This window comes from Nomascus leucogenys, chromosome 20 (assembly GCF_006542625.1).
Source record: "Nomascus leucogenys isolate Asia chromosome 20, Asia_NLE_v1, whole genome shotgun sequence".
Taxonomy (NCBI): domain Eukaryota; kingdom Metazoa; phylum Chordata; class Mammalia; order Primates; family Hylobatidae; genus Nomascus; species Nomascus leucogenys.
In genome coordinates this window covers 81085903-81105082 of record NC_044400.1, presented here as the reverse complement: position 1 = coordinate 81105082, position 19180 = coordinate 81085903, and the positions used below count along the sequence as shown (strand labels likewise).

Sequence of the window (19180 nt, the reverse complement as noted above, 5' to 3'; positions counted from 1 at the left end):
TTGAAAAGACACCTGAATTTGGTAGTCCTGGACACTCTTCACTCATTCTAGGAAGTGAGATCACGACGAGTTCCTAGGGTTTTGCCTTCTGGAGGTTGCTGTGTGCCCAGGCTGAAGATGGACTCAGTGCATGTTTTTGTGGACGTTGGAGCATCTGTTTGCACTGAGCTTGAGTGTGCCAGCTCTTTTAATGCACCAGAAGGTTATACATCTTAAGTGGTCTCTGTAGCCCAAAGCCTTGAAATCTGTTTAAAATTAATTTCAGGCCGGGTGCAGTGGCTCACGCCTGTAATCCCAGCACTTTGGGAGGCCGAGGCGGGCGGATCACGAGGTCAGGGGATCGAGACCATCCTGGCTAACACGGTGAAACCCCATCTCTACTAAAAATACAAAAAATCAGCCGGGTGTGGTAGCAGGCGCCTATAGTCCCAGCTACTTGGGAGGCTGAGGCAGGGGAATGGTGTGAACCTGGGGAGCGGAGCTTGCAGTGAGCCAAGATTGTGCCACTGCACTCCAGCCTGGGAGACAGAGCAAGACTGTGCCTCAAAAAAATAAAATAATAAAATAAAATTAATTTCAGTAAATTTTTCACTTGCCTGTTGCTTAGATGTCTTGCTAAAGCTGATGTTTAATTATGATCATGAGTGACCAGGCCATGACTGGCCTTAAAGCAAAAAAAATTAGTCTTCTGTTACATAAGTGCCTTTAAAGTTTTGTTCAACTGACTATTTCTGAAAATTTCAGCCCTAAGTTGAAAAAGCAAACACTAAACAGCTAAGGTTAAAAAAGCAAACACTAAACACCTAAGGTTGCCATCTGTACCCCTTTAATTTTGATCACAAATTGTGTTGTCTTGGGAGTAGCAGAGAGACTAGTTTTATACCAGCACTCTTCAGGTCAAATGGAAACGTTACGTCAATCAGTCTGGTTAAATTTTTGTAGTTTCTTTAATATTTCTACTGTTGGAGGTTTTTTTGTTCGTTTTTTGTCTTTTACTCTTCCAAATGGCACAAATGTTAATCTTCCAAGCATTTTTCTCTTGTTCAGGTTACTAAGAAATGTTAGTGGTATGAATGACACTTAACTAATACTCTTTGTAAATGAAAGCAGTGATCTGTCCAGGAAATATCTGTGCCTAGTGGCTGGTTTACTCATTGTCCTTCACAATTGAATGACCTCACAGTGACCATCTCTGCTTGTGTCAGTTGTAGTGATGATGAAGATGTTGCACCATTGTCAGCCAAATTTGCTGATATTTATCCATTGAGTAATTATGATGATACCGAGGTGGTGGCCAACATGAATGGAATCCACAGCGAATTGAATGGTGGCGGGGAAAACATGGCCCTGAAGGATGAGGTATGGCTTCTTCGTAGCAACAATAAATGACATAAAATGATGGTCTGACATTTTAATTTTTTATATTACTGTTTTGAAAAGTGCAAATTACAGAAGATTGTCTTTAAAGTCTCCTCAGATAAGCAGTACCAGCAGTAGTTCTTCAGAAGCTGATGATGAAGAAGCAGAGGGCGAGAGTAGTGGGGAGCCCCCAGGGGCCCTGAAGGAAGATGGAGTGCTGGGAAGCAGGAGCCCCAGGACAGAGGAGAGCAAAGCAGAGAGTCCACCCCCATCCTACCCAACACAGCAGGTAGCACTTTGCTTTCTGTTTTGCCAAGGATCTCTTTTTCTGTGTATATTTTCTCTAAACATGAGCAATACTGAATACAAAATTATTTTGTTTCCCATAATTTCTGAAGGTTAGAACTGAAGAGAGTCAAGGCATACTTACAATCTCCATTTGAATCTTGTTTTTCTTGCTCGAATATCAATCTTGATTTCGCAACACCCCATAGCAGCTCTGTGGAGGCCTTTTTTGTCTGTATAGAAGCAAAGAGAGGAGTTAAAAAAAGAAATAGTGGAATATTAAAATTTCAGGAAGGGTTCGTTTTTCCTGTTCATTATCTGTTTTTCTGTTAGCCAAAGGCGAGGGTACCTTATTAGCCCTTTTTCTCAGAATTTCTTTTTTTTTTTTTCTTTTTTGAGACGGAGTCTCACTCTGTCGCCCAGGCTGGAGTGCAGTGGCACAATCTCAGCTCACTGCAAGCTCCGCCTCCCGGGTTCACGCCATTCTCCTGCCTCAGCTTCTCCGAGTAGCTGGGACTACAGGCGCCGGCCACAACGCCCGGCTAATTTTTTGTATTTTTAGTAGGGACGGGGTTTCACCGTGGTCTCGATCTCCTGACCTCGTGATCCACCCGCCTCGGCCTCCCAAAATGCTGGGATTACAAGCGTGAGCCACCGCGCCCAGCCTCAGAATTTCATAAATAGATGCTTCAACAGTTTTTGGCCAGGCACAGTGGCTCACGCCTGTAATCCCAGCACTTTGGGAGGCCAAGGTCGGTGGATCACTTGAGGCCAGGAATCCAAGACCAGCCTGGCCAACGTGGCAAAACTCCGTCTCTACTGAAAATACAAAAATTAGCTAGGCATGGTGGTGGGCACCTATAATCCCAGCTGCTTGGGAGGCTGAGGCACAAGAATTGCTTGAACCTGGGAGGCAGAGGTTGCAGTGAGCCAAGATTGCGCCACTGCACTTCAGCCTGGGCGACAAAGCAAGACTCTGCTTAAAAAAATAATAATAGTACAATAATAATAATAATCAGTTTTTAAATGAAAGAGAGAACAAATGAAGGTCAAAGTGCTTGGCTGATTTATTTTATTAGGTAATGTAAATGTAACACTCAGATGGTAAAGGTGATGTTGAAAGGTCTATCTGGGAAGTCTGACCACATCTTCTTACATATGTTTTTGATGTCTTATCCAAGAAAACTTTGTGTAACACAAAATTGTTTTCTTTTAGATTTATAATTTTAGTTCTTAGATTCTATTTGACTCAGCATTTACTTATTGTGAGGTGAGGGTATAAATTCACCTTTTCTGCATATGTAGATATCCAATTGTTTCAGTATGGTTTGTCAGAAGTATCCTATTGAATTGCCTTGGCCATTTATTGAAAATTTATTGAAAATCAATGGACTATAAATGTAAGAGTTTATATTTGGACATTCCATTCTATTCATTTGATCTCTGTGTCTGTCCTTACACCCATAGTGCATTTGACAATTGCTTTATGGTAAGTTTAGGAAAATGGGATAGGGTCTTCCCTCCAGCTTGGTATCTTGGTATCTCTCTCTCCCTCTCCCTCTCCCTCTCCGTCTCCGTCTCCCTCTCCCTCTCCCTTCTCTCTCCCTCTCCCTCTCCCTCTCCCTCTCCCTCTCCGTCTCCCTCTCCGTCTCCCTCTCCCTCTCCCTCTGCCTCTCCCCCTCTCTCTCCCTCTCTCTCCCTCTCCCTCTCTCTCCCTCTCTCCCTCTCTCCCTCTCTCCCTCTCTCCCTCTCTCCCTCTCTCCCTCTCTCCCTCTCTCCCTCTCTCCCTCTCCCTCTCCCTCTCTCTCTCCCTCTCCCTGTCCATCTCCCTCTCCCTCCTCTCCTCTCTCTCTTCTTTGTTTTTTTTTTTTTTTTTTTTTTTGAGACAGAGTCTCCCTCTGTCACCCAGGCTGGAGTGCAGTGGCGCGATCTCGCCTCACTGCAACCTCTGCCTCCTGGGTTCAGGCAATTCTTCTGCCTCAGCCTCCCGAGTAGCTGGGACTACAGGTGCACACCACCACACCCGGCTAATTTTTTGTATTTTTAGTAGAGACGGGGTTTCACCATATTGGCCAGGCTGGTCTCGAACTCCTGACCTTGTGATCCGCCCGTGTTGGCCTCCCAAAGTGCTGGGATTACAGGCGTGAGCCACTGCACCCGGCTGGTATACCTTTTTCAAAATCGTTTATATGCTGCTCAAAGTTCTTTGCATTCCCATATAAATTTTAGGATCTACTTGTCAATTTCTGCAAAACGCCTCCTTGGATCTTGAGGGATTGCATCGAATTCTTGAATATATATTTAGAATTCTCCAGTGAAATCCTCTGGATGTGGTTGTGTGGTCTTTTATTTGTGGGATGATATAGATCAGGTTAGGGAGAATGCAGTCCTGACAAAATTGAGTCTTTTAATCTATGAATATGCTTTATCTTTCCATTTATTTAAGTCATCTTTAATTTTTCTCAGCAGTTCTAAAAAAATTCCAGTCTTATGTGTTTTCATTACAGTAAAAGGTATTTTCTAATTTTGATTTCCAATTGATCATTGGTAATACATAGAAATACAATTGATTTTTTTATATTGGTCTTGTGTTCTGCAGCTTTACTAAATTTGTTTATTCTAATAGGGTTGGGTTTTTTTTGTTGTTGTTTTGGTAGATTACTTTGGATTTTCTACATACAAGATCATGTTGTCTGCAAATAAAGTTTTAGTTCTTCCTTTCCAATCTGGATGCAATGCTTTTAATCTTCCCTTCCCTTTCCCTTCTCTTTTCTTTCTTTTCTTTCCTTCCTTCCTTTTCTTCCTTTCTTCTTTTTAAGAAACAGTCTCACTCTGTCACCCAGGCTGGAGTGCACTGCTGCAATCATGGCTCACTGCAGCCTCAAACAGCTGGGCTCAAGCAGTCTTGCTGCCTCAGCCTCCCAAGTAGCTAGGACTACAGGTGTATTACAACTACGGGCATGCGCCAACCATGCCCAGCTTTAAAAAAAAACTTTTTGTAGAGATAGGGTCTCACTATGTTGCCCAGGCTGGTCTTGAACTTCTGGCCTCAAGCGATCCTCCCATCTCAGCCTCCCAAAGTTTTAGGATTATAGGTGTGAGGCACCACACCCAGTCTAGATGCTTTTAATTTCTTTCTTTTTTTTTTTTTTTTAAAGACGGAGTCTCGCTGTGTTGCCCAGGCTGGAGTGCAGTGGCGCTATCTCGGCTTACTCCAAGCTCTGCCTCCCAGGTTCATGCCATTCTCCTGACTCAGCCTCCCAAGTGCTTTTAATTTCTTACTCTTGCCTTATTGAGCTAGCTGGAAATTCAGTACAGAATAGAATTGTTGGAAACAGATATCTTTGCCTTGTTTCCAGTCTTAGGGGGAAAGCATTTAATCTTTGACCACTCTTTAAATGTGATATCAGGTGCAGGTTTTTCATAGATGCCCTTTATTGGGTTAAGGAAATTCTATTCTACTCCTAATTTATTGAGTTTTTTCATTATTTGAATATTGAATTGTATTGAATATTGAATTGTTCGGTTTTTCAAATGTCTTTTCTGCATGTGTTGCGATCTTGTGGTTTTCGTTTTTTATTTTGTTACTGTGGTGTGTCACATCAGTTGATTTAAGGATATTAAATCAACCTGTGTTCCTTGGATAACTCCCACTTGGAGGTGGTATATAATCCTTTTCATATGTTCCTGAGTTGGTTTGCTAATATTTTGTTAGGATTTTTGCATCTGTGTTAATATTAATAAAATATATTGGTCTGTAGTTTCCTATCTTTGTGATGTCTTTGTCTGACTTTGGTATCAGAGTAATACTGGCTTCATAGGATGAGTTAAGAAATGTTTTTTTCACTTATGTTTTCTGAAGGAGTTTGTTTAAGATTGAGATTTATTAAATATTTGATAGAATTCACCAGCAAAATCCTGTAGGCCTGGTCTCTTTTTGTGGGAAGATCTGTAATTACTAATTCAAGTTTCATTTGCTTGTAATAGGTCTTTTCAAATTTCCTATTTCTTATTGAGTGAATTTCAGTAATTTTTATCTTTGTAGGAATTTACTCATTTCAGTTGTCTAATGTGTTGGCATAAAGTTATTCTATACTGTTATAATCCTTTTTAATTCTGTAGTGCCTGCAGTGATGCTTATTCTTGATTTGGGTAATTTTATCTTCCTTTTAATGGCATCAGTCACTTGGGCTAAAGATTTGTCAATTTCTCTGTTTTCTTTTCTGTGTCATTGGTTTCCATTCTGAAATTCATTATTTCTTTCTGTGTTCTTTGGGTTTCGCTTGCTCTTCCTTTTCTAGTTTGTTGAAACAAAAGCTTAGATTACTGATTTTAGAGCTTCCAAATTTATTGAGACTTGTTTATGGCCTAACATATAGTTTATCTAGATCGTGTTCTATGTGTACTTGAAGATAATTTGTATTTTGCTCTTGTTGGGTGGAGTGTTCAATAAATGAAAGTTTGATCAAGTTGGTTGCTGACATTGTTCAAGTCTTCTATATTGTCTTGGTCTATTCAGGCTACCATATAAGGACAGTAATCCCATTCCTGAGGAGTAGAGCCTTCCAAAGTCCTTATCGCCTAATGCCATCGCTTTGGAGGTTAGGCTATCAACATAAGAATTTTGGAGGGGCACAGATACTCAGATCATAGTATATATTCTTACTGATTATCTGTCTGGTGGTTTTATCGGTTACTGAGAGAGGCATATTGAAGCCTTCAAGTTTAACTGTTGGATTATTTCCTTCTCCTTTCAATTCTTCGTTTTGGTTCATGCATTTGGGGGTGATGTTATTGAATTATTGTTATAGCTCCCCTGATATATTGCCCCTTTTATCATTATGAAATGTTTGTCCACTGGTGTTTCTTAAAGTCCATTTTATTTGTTAATATAGCCACTCCACCTTCTTGGGTTACTGTGTACATGTTGTATTTTTTCATCCTTTTACTTTCAGTTTCTTTGTGTCTTTGAATCTAAAATTTGTTTAACATCTTTTAGTTGGGCCTTGCATTTTTATCCTGTATATGTCAGTATCTGCCTTTTTAAATATTAAACAAAAATTTTAGTGTACTATTTTAATTCTTCTGTTGATTCTTTTTTTAATGTTCTTAGTGGCTGCTGTAGGGTTACAGTATGTATCTCTTGTGAATGTCGGTATAAAAAATAAAACAAAAAAACAAAAATTACAATACGTATCTCTTTTTTTCTTAGAGACAGGGTCTTGCTCTGTTACACAGGCTGGAGTGGGGTGGCATCATCATAGCTCACTGCAGCCTCAAACTCCTGGTCTCAAGCAGTCTTCCTGCCTCAGCCTCCTTAGTAAGCTGGGACTATAGGCGTGTGCTGCCATGCCCGGCTAATTTTTTTAATTTTAGTAGAGACAAGATCTCCCTGTGTTGCCCAAGCTTGTCTCAAACTCCTGGCCTCCAGTGATTCTCCCGCCAGGAAATCCCAAAGTGCTAAGATTACACTTAACCAGTGTACCCAGCCACAATATGCATCTTTTTTTTTTTTTTTTTTTGATGCAGAGTCTCGCTCTGTCACCCAGGCTGGAGTGCAGTGGCGCAATATTGGCTCACTGCAACCTCTGCTTCCCAGGTTCAAGCGATTCTCCTGTCTCAGCTTCCCAAGTAGCTGGGATTACAGATGTGCACCACCACGCCCATCTAATTTTTGTATTTTTGGTAGAGATGGTGTTTTGCCACGTTGGCCAGGCTGGTCTCGAACTGGCCTCAAGTGATCCGCCTACCTCAGCCTCCCAAAGTGCTGGGATTACAGATGTGAGCCACCGCGCCCGCCCACAATATGCATCTTAATGTATCACAGTCTCCTCCAGATAACTACTGACTTAATTCCATTAAAATATACAAACTTCGCTCCGCAATAGCTCCATCTCCATCTTTCTCCTTTGTACTATTATTGTCCTATATATAATTAGGTCTGTATATGTTACAAACCAATACTATGTTTTAATTACTGCTTTATACAGTTTTATAATTTCTAGAGCAAATAAAAGAGAAAAATACATTTTACAGTGCCTGCCTGCCTGCCTTCCTTCCTTTCTTTCTTTTCCTTTTCCTCTTTCTCTCTCTCTCTCTCTTTCTCTTTCTCTTTTCCTTTCCTTTTCCTTTTTCTTTTTTTGAGACAGAGTCACACTCTGTTGCCCAGGCTAGAGTGCAGTGGCACGATTTTGGCTTACTTCAGCCTCCACCTCCCAGCTTCAAGCAGTTCTCCTGCCTCAGCCACCTGAGTAGCTGGGATCACAGGCAAGCACCATGGCACCCGGCTAATTTTTGTATTTTTGGTGGAGATGGCATTTCACCATGTTGGCCAGGCTGGTCTCAAACTCCTGACTTCAGGTGACCTACCCGCCTTGGCCTACCAAAGTGCTGGGATTACAGGCATGAGCTACCACGCCTGGCCTGTATTTATACAGTGTTTTCTATTTGCTAGCTGGCTAGTCATTTCTGGCATTCTTCATTTTAAATTCTGCCGAATTTAAGTTGCCATCTTGTTTTTACCTTCCTTTAATATGTCTTACAGGACCAGTTTGCTAGCAGTTAAATTCTCTTTTTGTGTAAATGTCTTTATTTTGCCTTCATTTTAAAAAATAGACCGGGCACGGGGGTGTCTCACGCCCAGCATTTTGGGAGGCAGAGGCGGGCAGATCACCTGAGGTCAAGAGTTCAAGACCAGCCTGGCCAACGTGGTGAAACACCATCTCTTCTAAAAATACAAAAATTATCCGGGCATGCTAACATGTGCCTGTAATCCCAGCTACTTGGGAGGCTGAGGCATGAGAATTGCTTGAACCTGGGAGGCAGAGGTTGCAGTGAGACAAGATCGCGCCACTGCACTCCAGCCTGGGCGAGAAGTGAGACTCCGTCTCAAAAATAAATAAATAAATAAAAAATAGAGTGGTTGTTTTTAGGAATAGCTTTAGATTCACGGCAAAGTTGAGTGAAAGGTACAACAGAGATATCCTATACCCAGTGTCCCTACACACAGCCTTCCCCACTATCAAATTCTACACCAGAGTGTTACTTTTGTTACAGTCATCAGGTGTCAGACTGTTAGAACAGTCAATTCTGCTGGCAGCCTGGCTTTCTCAAGAAGGTGTTTTAGTAGGGTCTGGGGTCATCCTAGAGACTTGGCCTTTGGCTGCAGGAAGCCTTAGGTGGTCATCGTGTACCAGAGTTCTGCAGCTCTCAGTATCTCTTTGTTTTTATCCATCTTAAGGTTCACTGAGCTTCTTGGATCTGTAGACCAATGTTTCTCATCACATTTGGGAAGTGGAATGTCCAGGTGTTATTTGGATGCTCTTCCCCCTTTCCTCTGGGACTTGGTTCTGCACATGCTGGAGTGCTCGCTGCTCTCCCACAGGCCTCTGAGCATCTGCATACTTTCCCCTCATCTCTCTGACCCTAGATCAGTTCCGTTGCTCTTCTTCAAGTTCACGGATGATTTTTCTGCCATTTTAAGTTTGCTTTTGAGCCACTTTAGTGAAATTTTGGTTTAGCTATTGTACTCTTCACCTATAGAATTTATATTTTACTGTTTATTTCCCTTTTTTTATAGAAATTCCCTATATGTTGAATCTTTATTTTCATATTTTCCTTTAATTCTCTGAACATGTTGTAACAGCTGCTTTGCCATCTTTGTGTGCTAATTTAGTATCTGAACTCACTCCTGTTAACCGTTTGACTATTTATTTCCTGCATGTGGGTCACACTTTTTTTTTTCCAGACAAGGTCTTGCTCTGCCACCCAGGCTGAAGTGCAGGGGCATGATTACAGCTCACTGGAGCCTTGAGCCTCTACCTCCTGGGCTCAAACAATCCTCCTACCTCAGCCCCCCAAGTAGCTGGGACTACAGGCACACACCACCGTGCCTGGATAGTTTTTGTACTTTTTGTAGAGATAGGGTTTTGCCGTGTTGCCCAGACTAGTCTTGAACTCTTGGGCTCAAGTGATCTGCCCACCTCTGCCTCCCAAAGTGTTGGGATTACAGGCGTGAGCCACTGCGCCCAGCCTAGGTCATACTTTTCTTTAATCTTTGCTTGTCTCATAATTTTTTGTTGAAAACTGGACATTTTAAATAGTGTAATAATTTTGCATTATCATTTTTTCCTTTGAGGGTCCTTTGTTGTCTTTTGTTTTTGTTATTTCCTGGGCTTCAGTTGCAGGATCTGTATCTCCCACATTATGTGGCTGTGGGTGTCTCAGCTCACGTCTTCTCTTCTGCTTTTTAGTTTGGCTTCTAGAGGTCTGCCCTTTGTCCACCTGGCTGATTGGCCAGCTGATGATTTGGGCGGAGGTTGCCCATGCACCTTGAATCCACGGGGGCTCCACTGTTGGCTGTGGGGTGAATGCACTCAGCACTCAGCCAGTTCTCAAGTCAGCTGTGTTGGCACCTTCCTCCAGCCCCTGAGGTGTCCTCAGTGCATGCACTGTGCTCTCCTGGTCAGCTAGCGAGTTGTGGACAGCTTAAGAAGCCCTTCCATGGTGCTCTCGTTTCCAGGGTTCTCCCTATTAGATTTCTGTCTCCTCTGCCACTCACCCGAGCTGGGACCTCAGTCTCACAGGAACAGAGCTGCAGGCTTCCCTATTCATTCCCTTCTGAGTTCACTGCTTTTACTGCTTCACCGTCTGCCTGACCAGGCTGCTGTTTTTGGCAGCAGGGTTGGTTTGCACTGACATCCCTGCAGTCATAGAACTCCTGTGCCCACTGCCGACTGAGTCAGGGGTGGAGTACAGGTGCAGGAAATGGAAAGTGTCCCAGACAAGAAAGCCAGACTTGCTGTTCTTCCTTAAAGTTCTAGCTGATTTGCATGAATAAATGTGTCTCAGTATTTTCCTTGGGCTGATTTCCAGAGCCTCAGAATGGTCGCCTTTGACAATTGTGTTCAGTTTTACATTTGCCCTGAGGGAAAGGAGCCACTGACCTCTTCACTCCACCGTAACCAGAAGTCACATCTCTGCTTTGTTTTGGAGAATCTGTGTGTGACCATTTAGAAGCAGTGTGAGCCCAGTGGAGCACAGCCATCCCCTCTGTACTGTGTCGTCTTCACCAGTTCCCTTGTCCCTGCTCACATGTGGGAAGTGAAATTTTCTGCGTAGGCATAGGATGCAGAACCAGTGGCTCTACCTGAGTCTGTCTGTGGAATGAGGTACACCTTTCCTCTCTGTGCAGCTTCTTCAGTCCCAGTCTCTTGGGGTCCCTCGTTTTCCTTGCATGGAAGGCCCTTGTCAACTCAGGGTGTCAGGAAAAGCCCGCTTACCTTTGTATTTGCTTTGTAACTACTTGGCAGAATGTGACTGACTTTAATTCATACCATTTATTGTTTCACTAAATAGGTATTTTTTTTTTCTTTCCTCTTAGGCTGAACAAGCTCCAAACACTTGTGAATGTCATGTTTGTAAGCAAGAAGCTTCTGGACTGACACCATCTGCAATGACAGCCGGAGCCCTTCCTCCTGGCCATCAGTTCCTGAGCCCAGAGAAGCCCACACACCCTGCACTGCACCTTTACCCTCACATCCATGGACATGTGCCTTTGCACACTGTTCCACACCTGCCACGCCCTCTCATCCACCCCACCTTGTATGCAGCGCCCCCCTTCACACACAGTAAGGTAAGTCGGGGCAAAAAGGGTCTGAAAGCCCACTCTTCACTGAGATCCTGCAGGAGTACATAGTCAAACAAACAAATCTGTGAATTAGCAACTTGCATAGGATAGCATCTGCTCTCGATAGGAAGGTCTGCAAGTGTTTCCTTTCACCATAATCTCTTAAGCACTGTAATTTTGAACCTTTACAGTTGTAACAATCATTAAAAACAACTGTGAAGGTCATAGTTCTTTTATTCAGAATTAAATAGAACAGAAGGATTTTTCAGGTGATATTTCTAACAGGTTAAACCTAGGGAATATTTCCACAGAAGACCAGTCATCTACTTGTGATCTTCCAGGGCTTGCTCTTTTTCTTAATGTGATAGGTAAAATAATGTGAATATAACGTGAGTCCTCTAACACTGGCTGGACTCTACAGGGTCTAAAATGACTATGCTGCTTTTGCATTTAGAAACACACAAGCCTAAATAAAGGAGGAGCCCTAAATGTGATGCCACAGAAAATTATAGCGCCCTGCAGGTGATGGAGCCCTGGGGAGGGGAGGATACAGACAGGAGAAGCTGCCAGAAACCCAGTGTGAAGAGCCCATTCAGGAAGTGGAGTGAGGATCTAGAAATAAGTTGATTTTTATGCATTTCGTCCCAGAGAACCTCATGTGTATACTTAGTATCTTAGACTTTACAGTGAAATCTTAGGGTGGTTTCTTTCTTTGGACCTTAGATAGCTTTGCCTCTCTAGTTATTTTGAGCTTACCTTTACCAGAATGACTCACCATAATTCTAATTGTTTCCTTTTTTTCTTTATACCAGTTATTCTTGTCCAAAGGTACCTCTAATCAGTCAAAAATACAATTTATTTCAAACCCTAATTTATTATTTAAAACAATGATTTTGAGCTGGAACAGGAAGGGAGGAGGACATGACATGGAATGATTTTTTCCAGACCACAGTTTTTCCAAACATATGTGTGTTTTCTCCCCTCTAGGGGTCACTGTGAAGTGAGGTACACGTAGCCCGTAAGCGAGGTTTGTTGTCTCTTTGCTAGGGAGAGGCGTAGGTGGAAGATTAACAGACACAGGTTTAGAATAGATGTCGTAAGTTTACCACATCTATTATAATTACTTGGCACGACCATCCAAATTCATGCTTAAATTTTCTTCGATTGAATATTGCTCAGTTTGAACTTTTATTAATGATGTCTTAATAATAGAATGCTTTTTAATAGCATTTTTCAGATATGTAGTCAGAATCAGGCTATCTTCATGGTCCGCCTTGTTTGTAGCCTGATTTTCTCTGGATGTATGTGTAAAGTTAGGAAGTTTTTCACTCCTTGCTGTTGCCTACCTAGTTCCAAGAAAAGATAATATTCTGTTATATGTTTTTGCTGGTGGAAGCTGTTCAAGAATTAGTTCCTAAAAATACTCAAGTAAAATAGTAAAATTGATTATTACTAAAGACTGTGGGGCCCCTTTGGCTAAAAATTGATTGTTTTCCCGGGCTTTTGGCCTTTTCTTAGGAAATTAGAGATCTATGTTTGGGTAAAAGAAGAAAAACATGTTTTAGGAGCATCATTTGTATCTAACATCTGTTCTTTTGATACCTGTTAAACTTTAATCATATAGAAAGATTTGAATAGAAAAGCAAATATGGATAGAAAAGCAAATATGGAGTCAAGCCATATGCGGTAGAGGGCATATAGAAACTTAGAAATTTATAACTAAATGTTATTTCTACCACTTTAGCAAACTGAAGACTATTCACTGATTCATTTAAAATATGTTATGTGGTGGCCATTGTTATGTGGAAACATAAGATACAGTTATCAAAATACTTCATTTGCATCTGGTATGAAAATGTTTGTTTCTGTAAACAAACTTGAATTGTCACTTACCAGGTCTTACAATATTAGTTTGTGTTATTTGACTTAGTTTGGCTTAGTTGGATGCTGTGACCACATCTGTGCCTAAATGCATAATGCGTTAGCAGCCCTGAAGGGGTCTCCTGGTCCACCAGTGAGTTGTGGACAGCTTAAGAAGCAAATGAACTATATCAGAATAGCACAAATTTCAGTGACATAGGAGTAAGTTTCTTAGAGATAATCAACAGGAGGATTGTTGGGCAAGAAGTTGTGAATGTAGGGAGCAGAAGGTGGGTGCTGAATGTGGAGGGGCCTTGTGTACTGTGTCTGCCATCACTTTTGCACTGTTGGGGCCTTGGGGAGTTCCTGCTGTGCCGGGGTCACAGTTTTTGCCTTTTAAGACATTATGTCATTGTAGTTGTAATTCTTACAATTCATACTTTAGGCGTTGTGGGTAAATATTTAGTACCTAAAATGTTTTAGCATGAGTACTATGAAAAATTTATTTTCTGGCCAGTTGTGGTAGCTCACGCCTGTAAATCCCAGCGCTTTGGGAGGCCGAGGTGAGAGGATTGCTTGAGCCTGGGAGCTCAAGACCAGAGCAACATAGTAAAACCCTGTCTCTACAAAAAAAAAAAAAAAATTCTTGAAATTAAAAAGACTTGAAGACTAATTTCTATTTTCAAGTGTCTTCATACCAGTGACATACTGAATTTATATGTTGAGTATAAGTTATTTGTAAGTTCAAAGTAATTGCTGAGAAAAATACAGTAATGAAATACTACATAAAATAAAAACTGTAAGTGCCAGAGAATTTAATTTCCAAATATTTGGGGATCTCCCAACTGTCTTTTCGTTACTGATTTCTACTTTAATTCCATTGTGATCTAAAAGCATACAGTGTATAATCTCTGTTTTTTTGAGTTTATTAAGGTATGTTTTATGGCCCAGAATATGGTCTGTCTTGGTGAATGTTCCATGTGAGCTTCAGAGGAATATGTGTTCTGCCGTTGTTCAGTGAAGCGGTCTTCAGATGCTCATTATGTCCAATTAATTGATGGTGCTCTTGAGTTCTGTCAGTGAGCAACTATGTTCTGACTGATTCTCTGCCTGCTGGATCTGTTCATTTCTGATTGAGGGCTCTTGAAGACTTCCATTGTAATAATGGATTCATCGGTTTCTCCTTGCACAGTTCTATCAGCTTTTACCCTACAAAGTTTGATGCTCTGTTATTAGCAGCACACACATTGAGAACTGTTACGTCATCTTGGAGAATTGACCCTTTATCATTATGTAATGCTCCCCGTTACCACTGGTAACTTCCCTTGCTCTGAAGTCTGCTCTGCCTGAAATTAATATAGCTCCTCCAGCTTTCTTTTGGTTAGTGTTAGCATGGTATATCTTCCTTCATTGCTTTACTTTTTGAAAAGATTTATTATAGTAAAATATGCATAACATAAAATTTACAATCTTAACTATTTTTAAGTGTAGAATTCAGTGGTATTAAATACATTGATAATGTTGTGCAGCCATCATACGTCTCCATAACTCTCTTCATCTTGTAAAACTGGAGGTTTTTACCTGTTAAACAATAACTCCACTTTCTCCCAGCCGTGGGCATCCATCATTCTACTTTGTCTTTATGATTGTGACTAAGTACCTCATGTACATGGAATTGTACAGTATTTCTCTTTTTGTGACTGGCTTATTTCACTTAGCATAATGTCCTCAGCGTTTATTCATGTTGTCGCATATTGCAGAATCTCCTTCCTTTTTAAGGCTAAATAATACTCATCATACGGCTGTACCCTATTTTGTGTCTCCATCAGTGAACACATGAGTAGTTTCCATACATTAGCTACTATGAACAGTGCTGCTGTAAACATGAGTGTACAAATATTTCAGGACCCTGCTTTCACTTGTTTGGGGTGTGTACCCAGAAGTGGAATTGCTAGATCATATGGTAATTGTATTTGTAATTTTTGGAAGAACTGCCACTGTTTCCTGCAGTGGCTGCACCATTTTACATTCCCACCAACAGTGCACAAGGGTTTCAGTTTCTCCACATCCTCATTAACACTTGTTATTTTCTGTTCTGCGTTTTTAGTAGTAATCATCCTCAAGGATGTAAGGTGGTATCACATTGTAGGGCTTTTTTTCTTGTGTCAGTGGCCGTCGACACGTTGTAGTTTTGATTTGCATTTCCTTAGTGTTTAGGGATGTTGGGCGTCTTTTCATTGTTCATTGACTATTCGTATATCTTCTTTGGAGAAACGTCTGTTCAAGTCCTTTGCTTGTTTTTGAATCAGGTTCGTTGTTGTTGTTGCATTTTAGTTCTCTTTCTATTCTGGTCTGTTAGTCCTTTATCAGATATATGATGTGCAAGTATTTTCTCCCATTCTATGGGTTGCCTTTTTACTCTGTTGATAGTGTCTGTTGATGCACAACATTTAAACATTTTTCAGCCGGGCGCACTGGCTCACGCCTGTAATTCCAGCACTTTGGGAGGCCGAGGCGGACGGATCATGAGGTTAGAGGTTAGGAGATCGAGACCATCTTGGCTAACACGGTGAAACCCCGTTTCTACTAAAAATACAAAAAATTAGCCGGGCGTGGTGGCGGGCGCCTGTAGTCCCAGCTACTCGGGAAGCTAAGGCAGGAGAATGGCGTGAACCCGGAAGGCAGAGGTTGCAGTGAGCTGAGATCACATCACTGCACTCCATCCTGGGCGACAGAGCGAGACTGTGTCTCAAAAAAAAAAAATTTCGTGCAGTCCAATTTGTCTGTTCTTTGTTGCCTGTGCCTTTGGTGTTACATCCAATAAATCATTGCCAAATCCAGTGTTGTGAAGCTTTTGCCCTCTGTTTTCTCCTAAGAGTTTTGTTCTTTCCTTACATTTAGGTCAGTAGTCCATTTTTTAGTTCATTTTTATATATGGTGTTAGGTAAGGGTCCAACTTCATTCTTTTGCATGTGGATATTCAGTTGTCCCAGTACCATTTGTTAAAAAGACTGTCCTTTTCCTGTTAAAGGATCTTGCCATCCTTGTAAAAGATCATTTGACCATATATCTGAAGTTTCAGTTTTCGGCTTTCTGTTCTGTTCCATTGGTCTGTATGTCATGCTGATACCACACTGTTTTGATTACTGTATCTTTGCATTAAGTTTTGAAATCAGGAAGTGTGAGTCCTCCGTGTTCGGTGGTTTTTGTTTTTTGTTTGTTTGTTTGTTTGTTTGTTTTTTTGTAAAGATTGTTTGGGTTGGCTGGGCGCTGTGGCTTACACTTGTAATCCCAGCACTTTGGGAGGCCGAGGCGGGCGGATCACGAGGTCAGGAGATCGAGACCATCCTGACTAATACAGTGAAACTCTGTCTCTACTAAAAATACAAAAAATTAGCCAGGCGTGGTGGCATGTGCCTGTAGTCTCAGTTACTCGGGAGGCTGAGGCAGGAGAATCACTTGAACCTGGGAGGCAGAGGTTGCAGTGAGCCAAGATCGCGCCATTGCACTCCAGCCTGGGCAACAAGAGGGAAACTCTATCTCAAAAAAAAAAAAAAAAGATTGTTTGGTTTATTCAGGATCCTGTTAAATTCTATATGAATTTAGGGTGGATTTTTCTATTTCTTCAAAATACATCATTGGGATTTTGATAGGGACTGCATAACTGCATTGAATCTGTAGATCACTTTGGGCAGTATGTACATTCTAACAGTATTATCTTCTAATCAATGAATATGGTATGTGTTTTCATTTATTTATGTTTTTTTAATTTCTTAGAGCAGTGTTTTGTAGTGTGTGTGTGTGTGTGTGTGTGTGTGTGTGTTTGAGACAGAGTCTCCCTCTGTTACCCAGGCTGGAATGCAGTGGCACGATCCTGGCTCACTGCAACCTCCACCTCCTGGGTTCAAACGATTTTCCTGCCTCAGCCTCCCGTACTGGCACGTGCCACCACGCCCAGCTAATTTTTTGTATTTTAATAGAGATGGGGTTTCACCGTGGTAGCCAGGATGGTCCCAATCTCCTGACCTCATGATCTGCCTGCCTTGGCTTACAGGCGTGAGCCACTGCACCCGGCCTGTTTTGTAGTTTTTATGGTACAACTCTTTCACTTCTTTGGTTAATTCCCGTTGGTGTTTTGTTTTGGTTTTGGTGTTTTTTTGAGACAGAATCTCACTCTGTCGCCTACGCTGGAATGCAGTGGCATGATCTTGGCTCACTGCACCCTCCACCACCTAGGTTCAAGCGATTCTCCTGCCTCAGCCTCCTGAGTAGCTGAGATTACAGCCACACGCCTCCATGCCTTGCTAATTGTTGTATTTTTAGTAGAGACAGGGTTTTACCATGTTGGCCAGGCTGGTCTCAAACTCCTGACCTCAAGTGATCCGCCCGCCTCGGCCTCCCAAAGTGGTGGGATTACAGGCGGGAGCCACTGTGCCCAGCCCTAAATTATTATTTTTGATGCTGTTGTGAATGGAATTGTTTTCATAATTTCCTTTTCCAACAGACCATTGTTAGTGTATAGACATGCAGCTGATTTTCGAGTGTTGATTTTGTATCTTCCTACTTTGCTGAATTCATCTATTCTAACAGACTTTTTTTGTGGAATCTTTGGAGTTTTCTACATTGTAAAATCATATCATCTAACAAACAGAGATAATTTTACTTCTTCCTTTCCAGTTTAGATGCCTTTTATTTCTTTTTCTTACCTGTTTGCTCTGGCTGAAATTTCTAATACTATGTTGAATAGAAGTGGTGAAAGCAGGCATCCTTGTCTTGTTCTTGTTATTTAAGGAAAAGCTTTCATTCGTTCACCATTGTTTGCTGTGGGTTTTTCATATATGGCTTTTATTATGTTTTAGTAGTTTTCCTTCTGTTCCTAGTTTGTTGGGTGTTTTTGTGATGAATGGGTGTTGAATTTGTCACATGCTTTTTCTGCACCAGTTGTGATGATCTTTGGCTTTTTCTAGTCTGTTAATGTGGCATATTAACATTGATTACTTTTTATACATTGAATTATCCTTGCATTCTGGGAATGATTCCCACTTGGTCATGGTGTATGAATCCTTTAATATGCTGCTGAATTCAGTTTGCTAGTATTTTGTTGAGGATGTTTGCATGAATGTTCATAAGCGATAGTCGTTTGTAGTTTTCTTTTTTTTTTTTTTTTTTGAGACAGAGTTTCGCTCATTACCCAGGCTGAGTGCAGTGGCGTGATCTTGGCTCACTGCAACCTCTACCTCCCAGGTTCATGTGATTCTCCTGCCTCAGCCTCCAAAGTAGCTGGGATTACAGGCATGCACCACCAGGCCCGGCTAATTTTGTATTTTTAGTAGAGACGGGGTTTCTCCGTGTTGATCAGCTGGTCTCGAACTCCCGACCTCAGGTGATCCACCTGCCTCGGTCTCCCAAAGTGTTGGGATTACAGGCGTGAGCCACTGCGCCCGGCCCTGTAGTTTTTCTTACAGTGTCTTTGGCTTTGGTATGGGGATGTGCTCAGGACATGAGTTAGAAAGTGTTCCCTCCTCTTCAGTTTTTTGGAAACTTTGAGAAAGATTCGTATTAATTCTTTAAATATTTGGTAGAATTGACTAGTGAAGCCATCAGGTTTGGGGCTTTTCTTTATTGGGTGATTTTTTTTTTTTTTTTTTTTTTTTTTTTTTTTGAGACAGAGTCTTGCTCTGTCACCCAGGCTGGAGTGCAGTGGCACAATCTCCACTCACTGCAACCTCCGACTCTCAGATTCAAGCGATTCCCTGGCCTCAGCCTCCAAAGTAGCTGGAACTACAGGCACATGCCACCACACCCAACTAATTTTTGTATTTTTAGTAGAGATGGGGTTTTGCCATGTTGGCCAGGCTGGTCTCAAACTCCTGACCTCAGGTGATCCACCCATCTCGGCCTCCCAAAGTGCTGAGATTACAGGCGTGAGCCACTGCGCCCGGCCTATTGGGTGGTTTTCGATTACCAGTTCATACTCCTTACTAGTTACAGATCTGTTCAGAATTTTTTATTTCTTTATGATTTCATCTTGATAGGTTTTGTGTTTCT

At 41.6% G+C, this 19180-nt stretch overlaps 1 protein-coding gene across 3 annotated transcripts in view; it reads left to right on the top strand.

Moving 5' to 3' along the window:
* FAM193A (family with sequence similarity 193 member A) overlaps nt 1-19180 on the top strand; it is a 183690-nt gene that overhangs the window by 120156 nt on the left and 44354 nt on the right. For 2 of the 3 annotated variants that reach the window (XM_030800812.1, XM_030800814.1), the window contains exons 11-13: nt 1206-1359; nt 1469-1648; nt 11027-11278. In XM_030800812.1, coding sequence (XP_030656672.1) covers nt 1206-1359; nt 1469-1648; nt 11027-11278 — 586 coding nt within the window. The remainder of the gene's footprint in view (nt 1-1205; nt 1360-1468; nt 1649-11026; nt 11279-19180) is intronic. The other variant, XM_030800813.1, reaches the window with a different exon arrangement.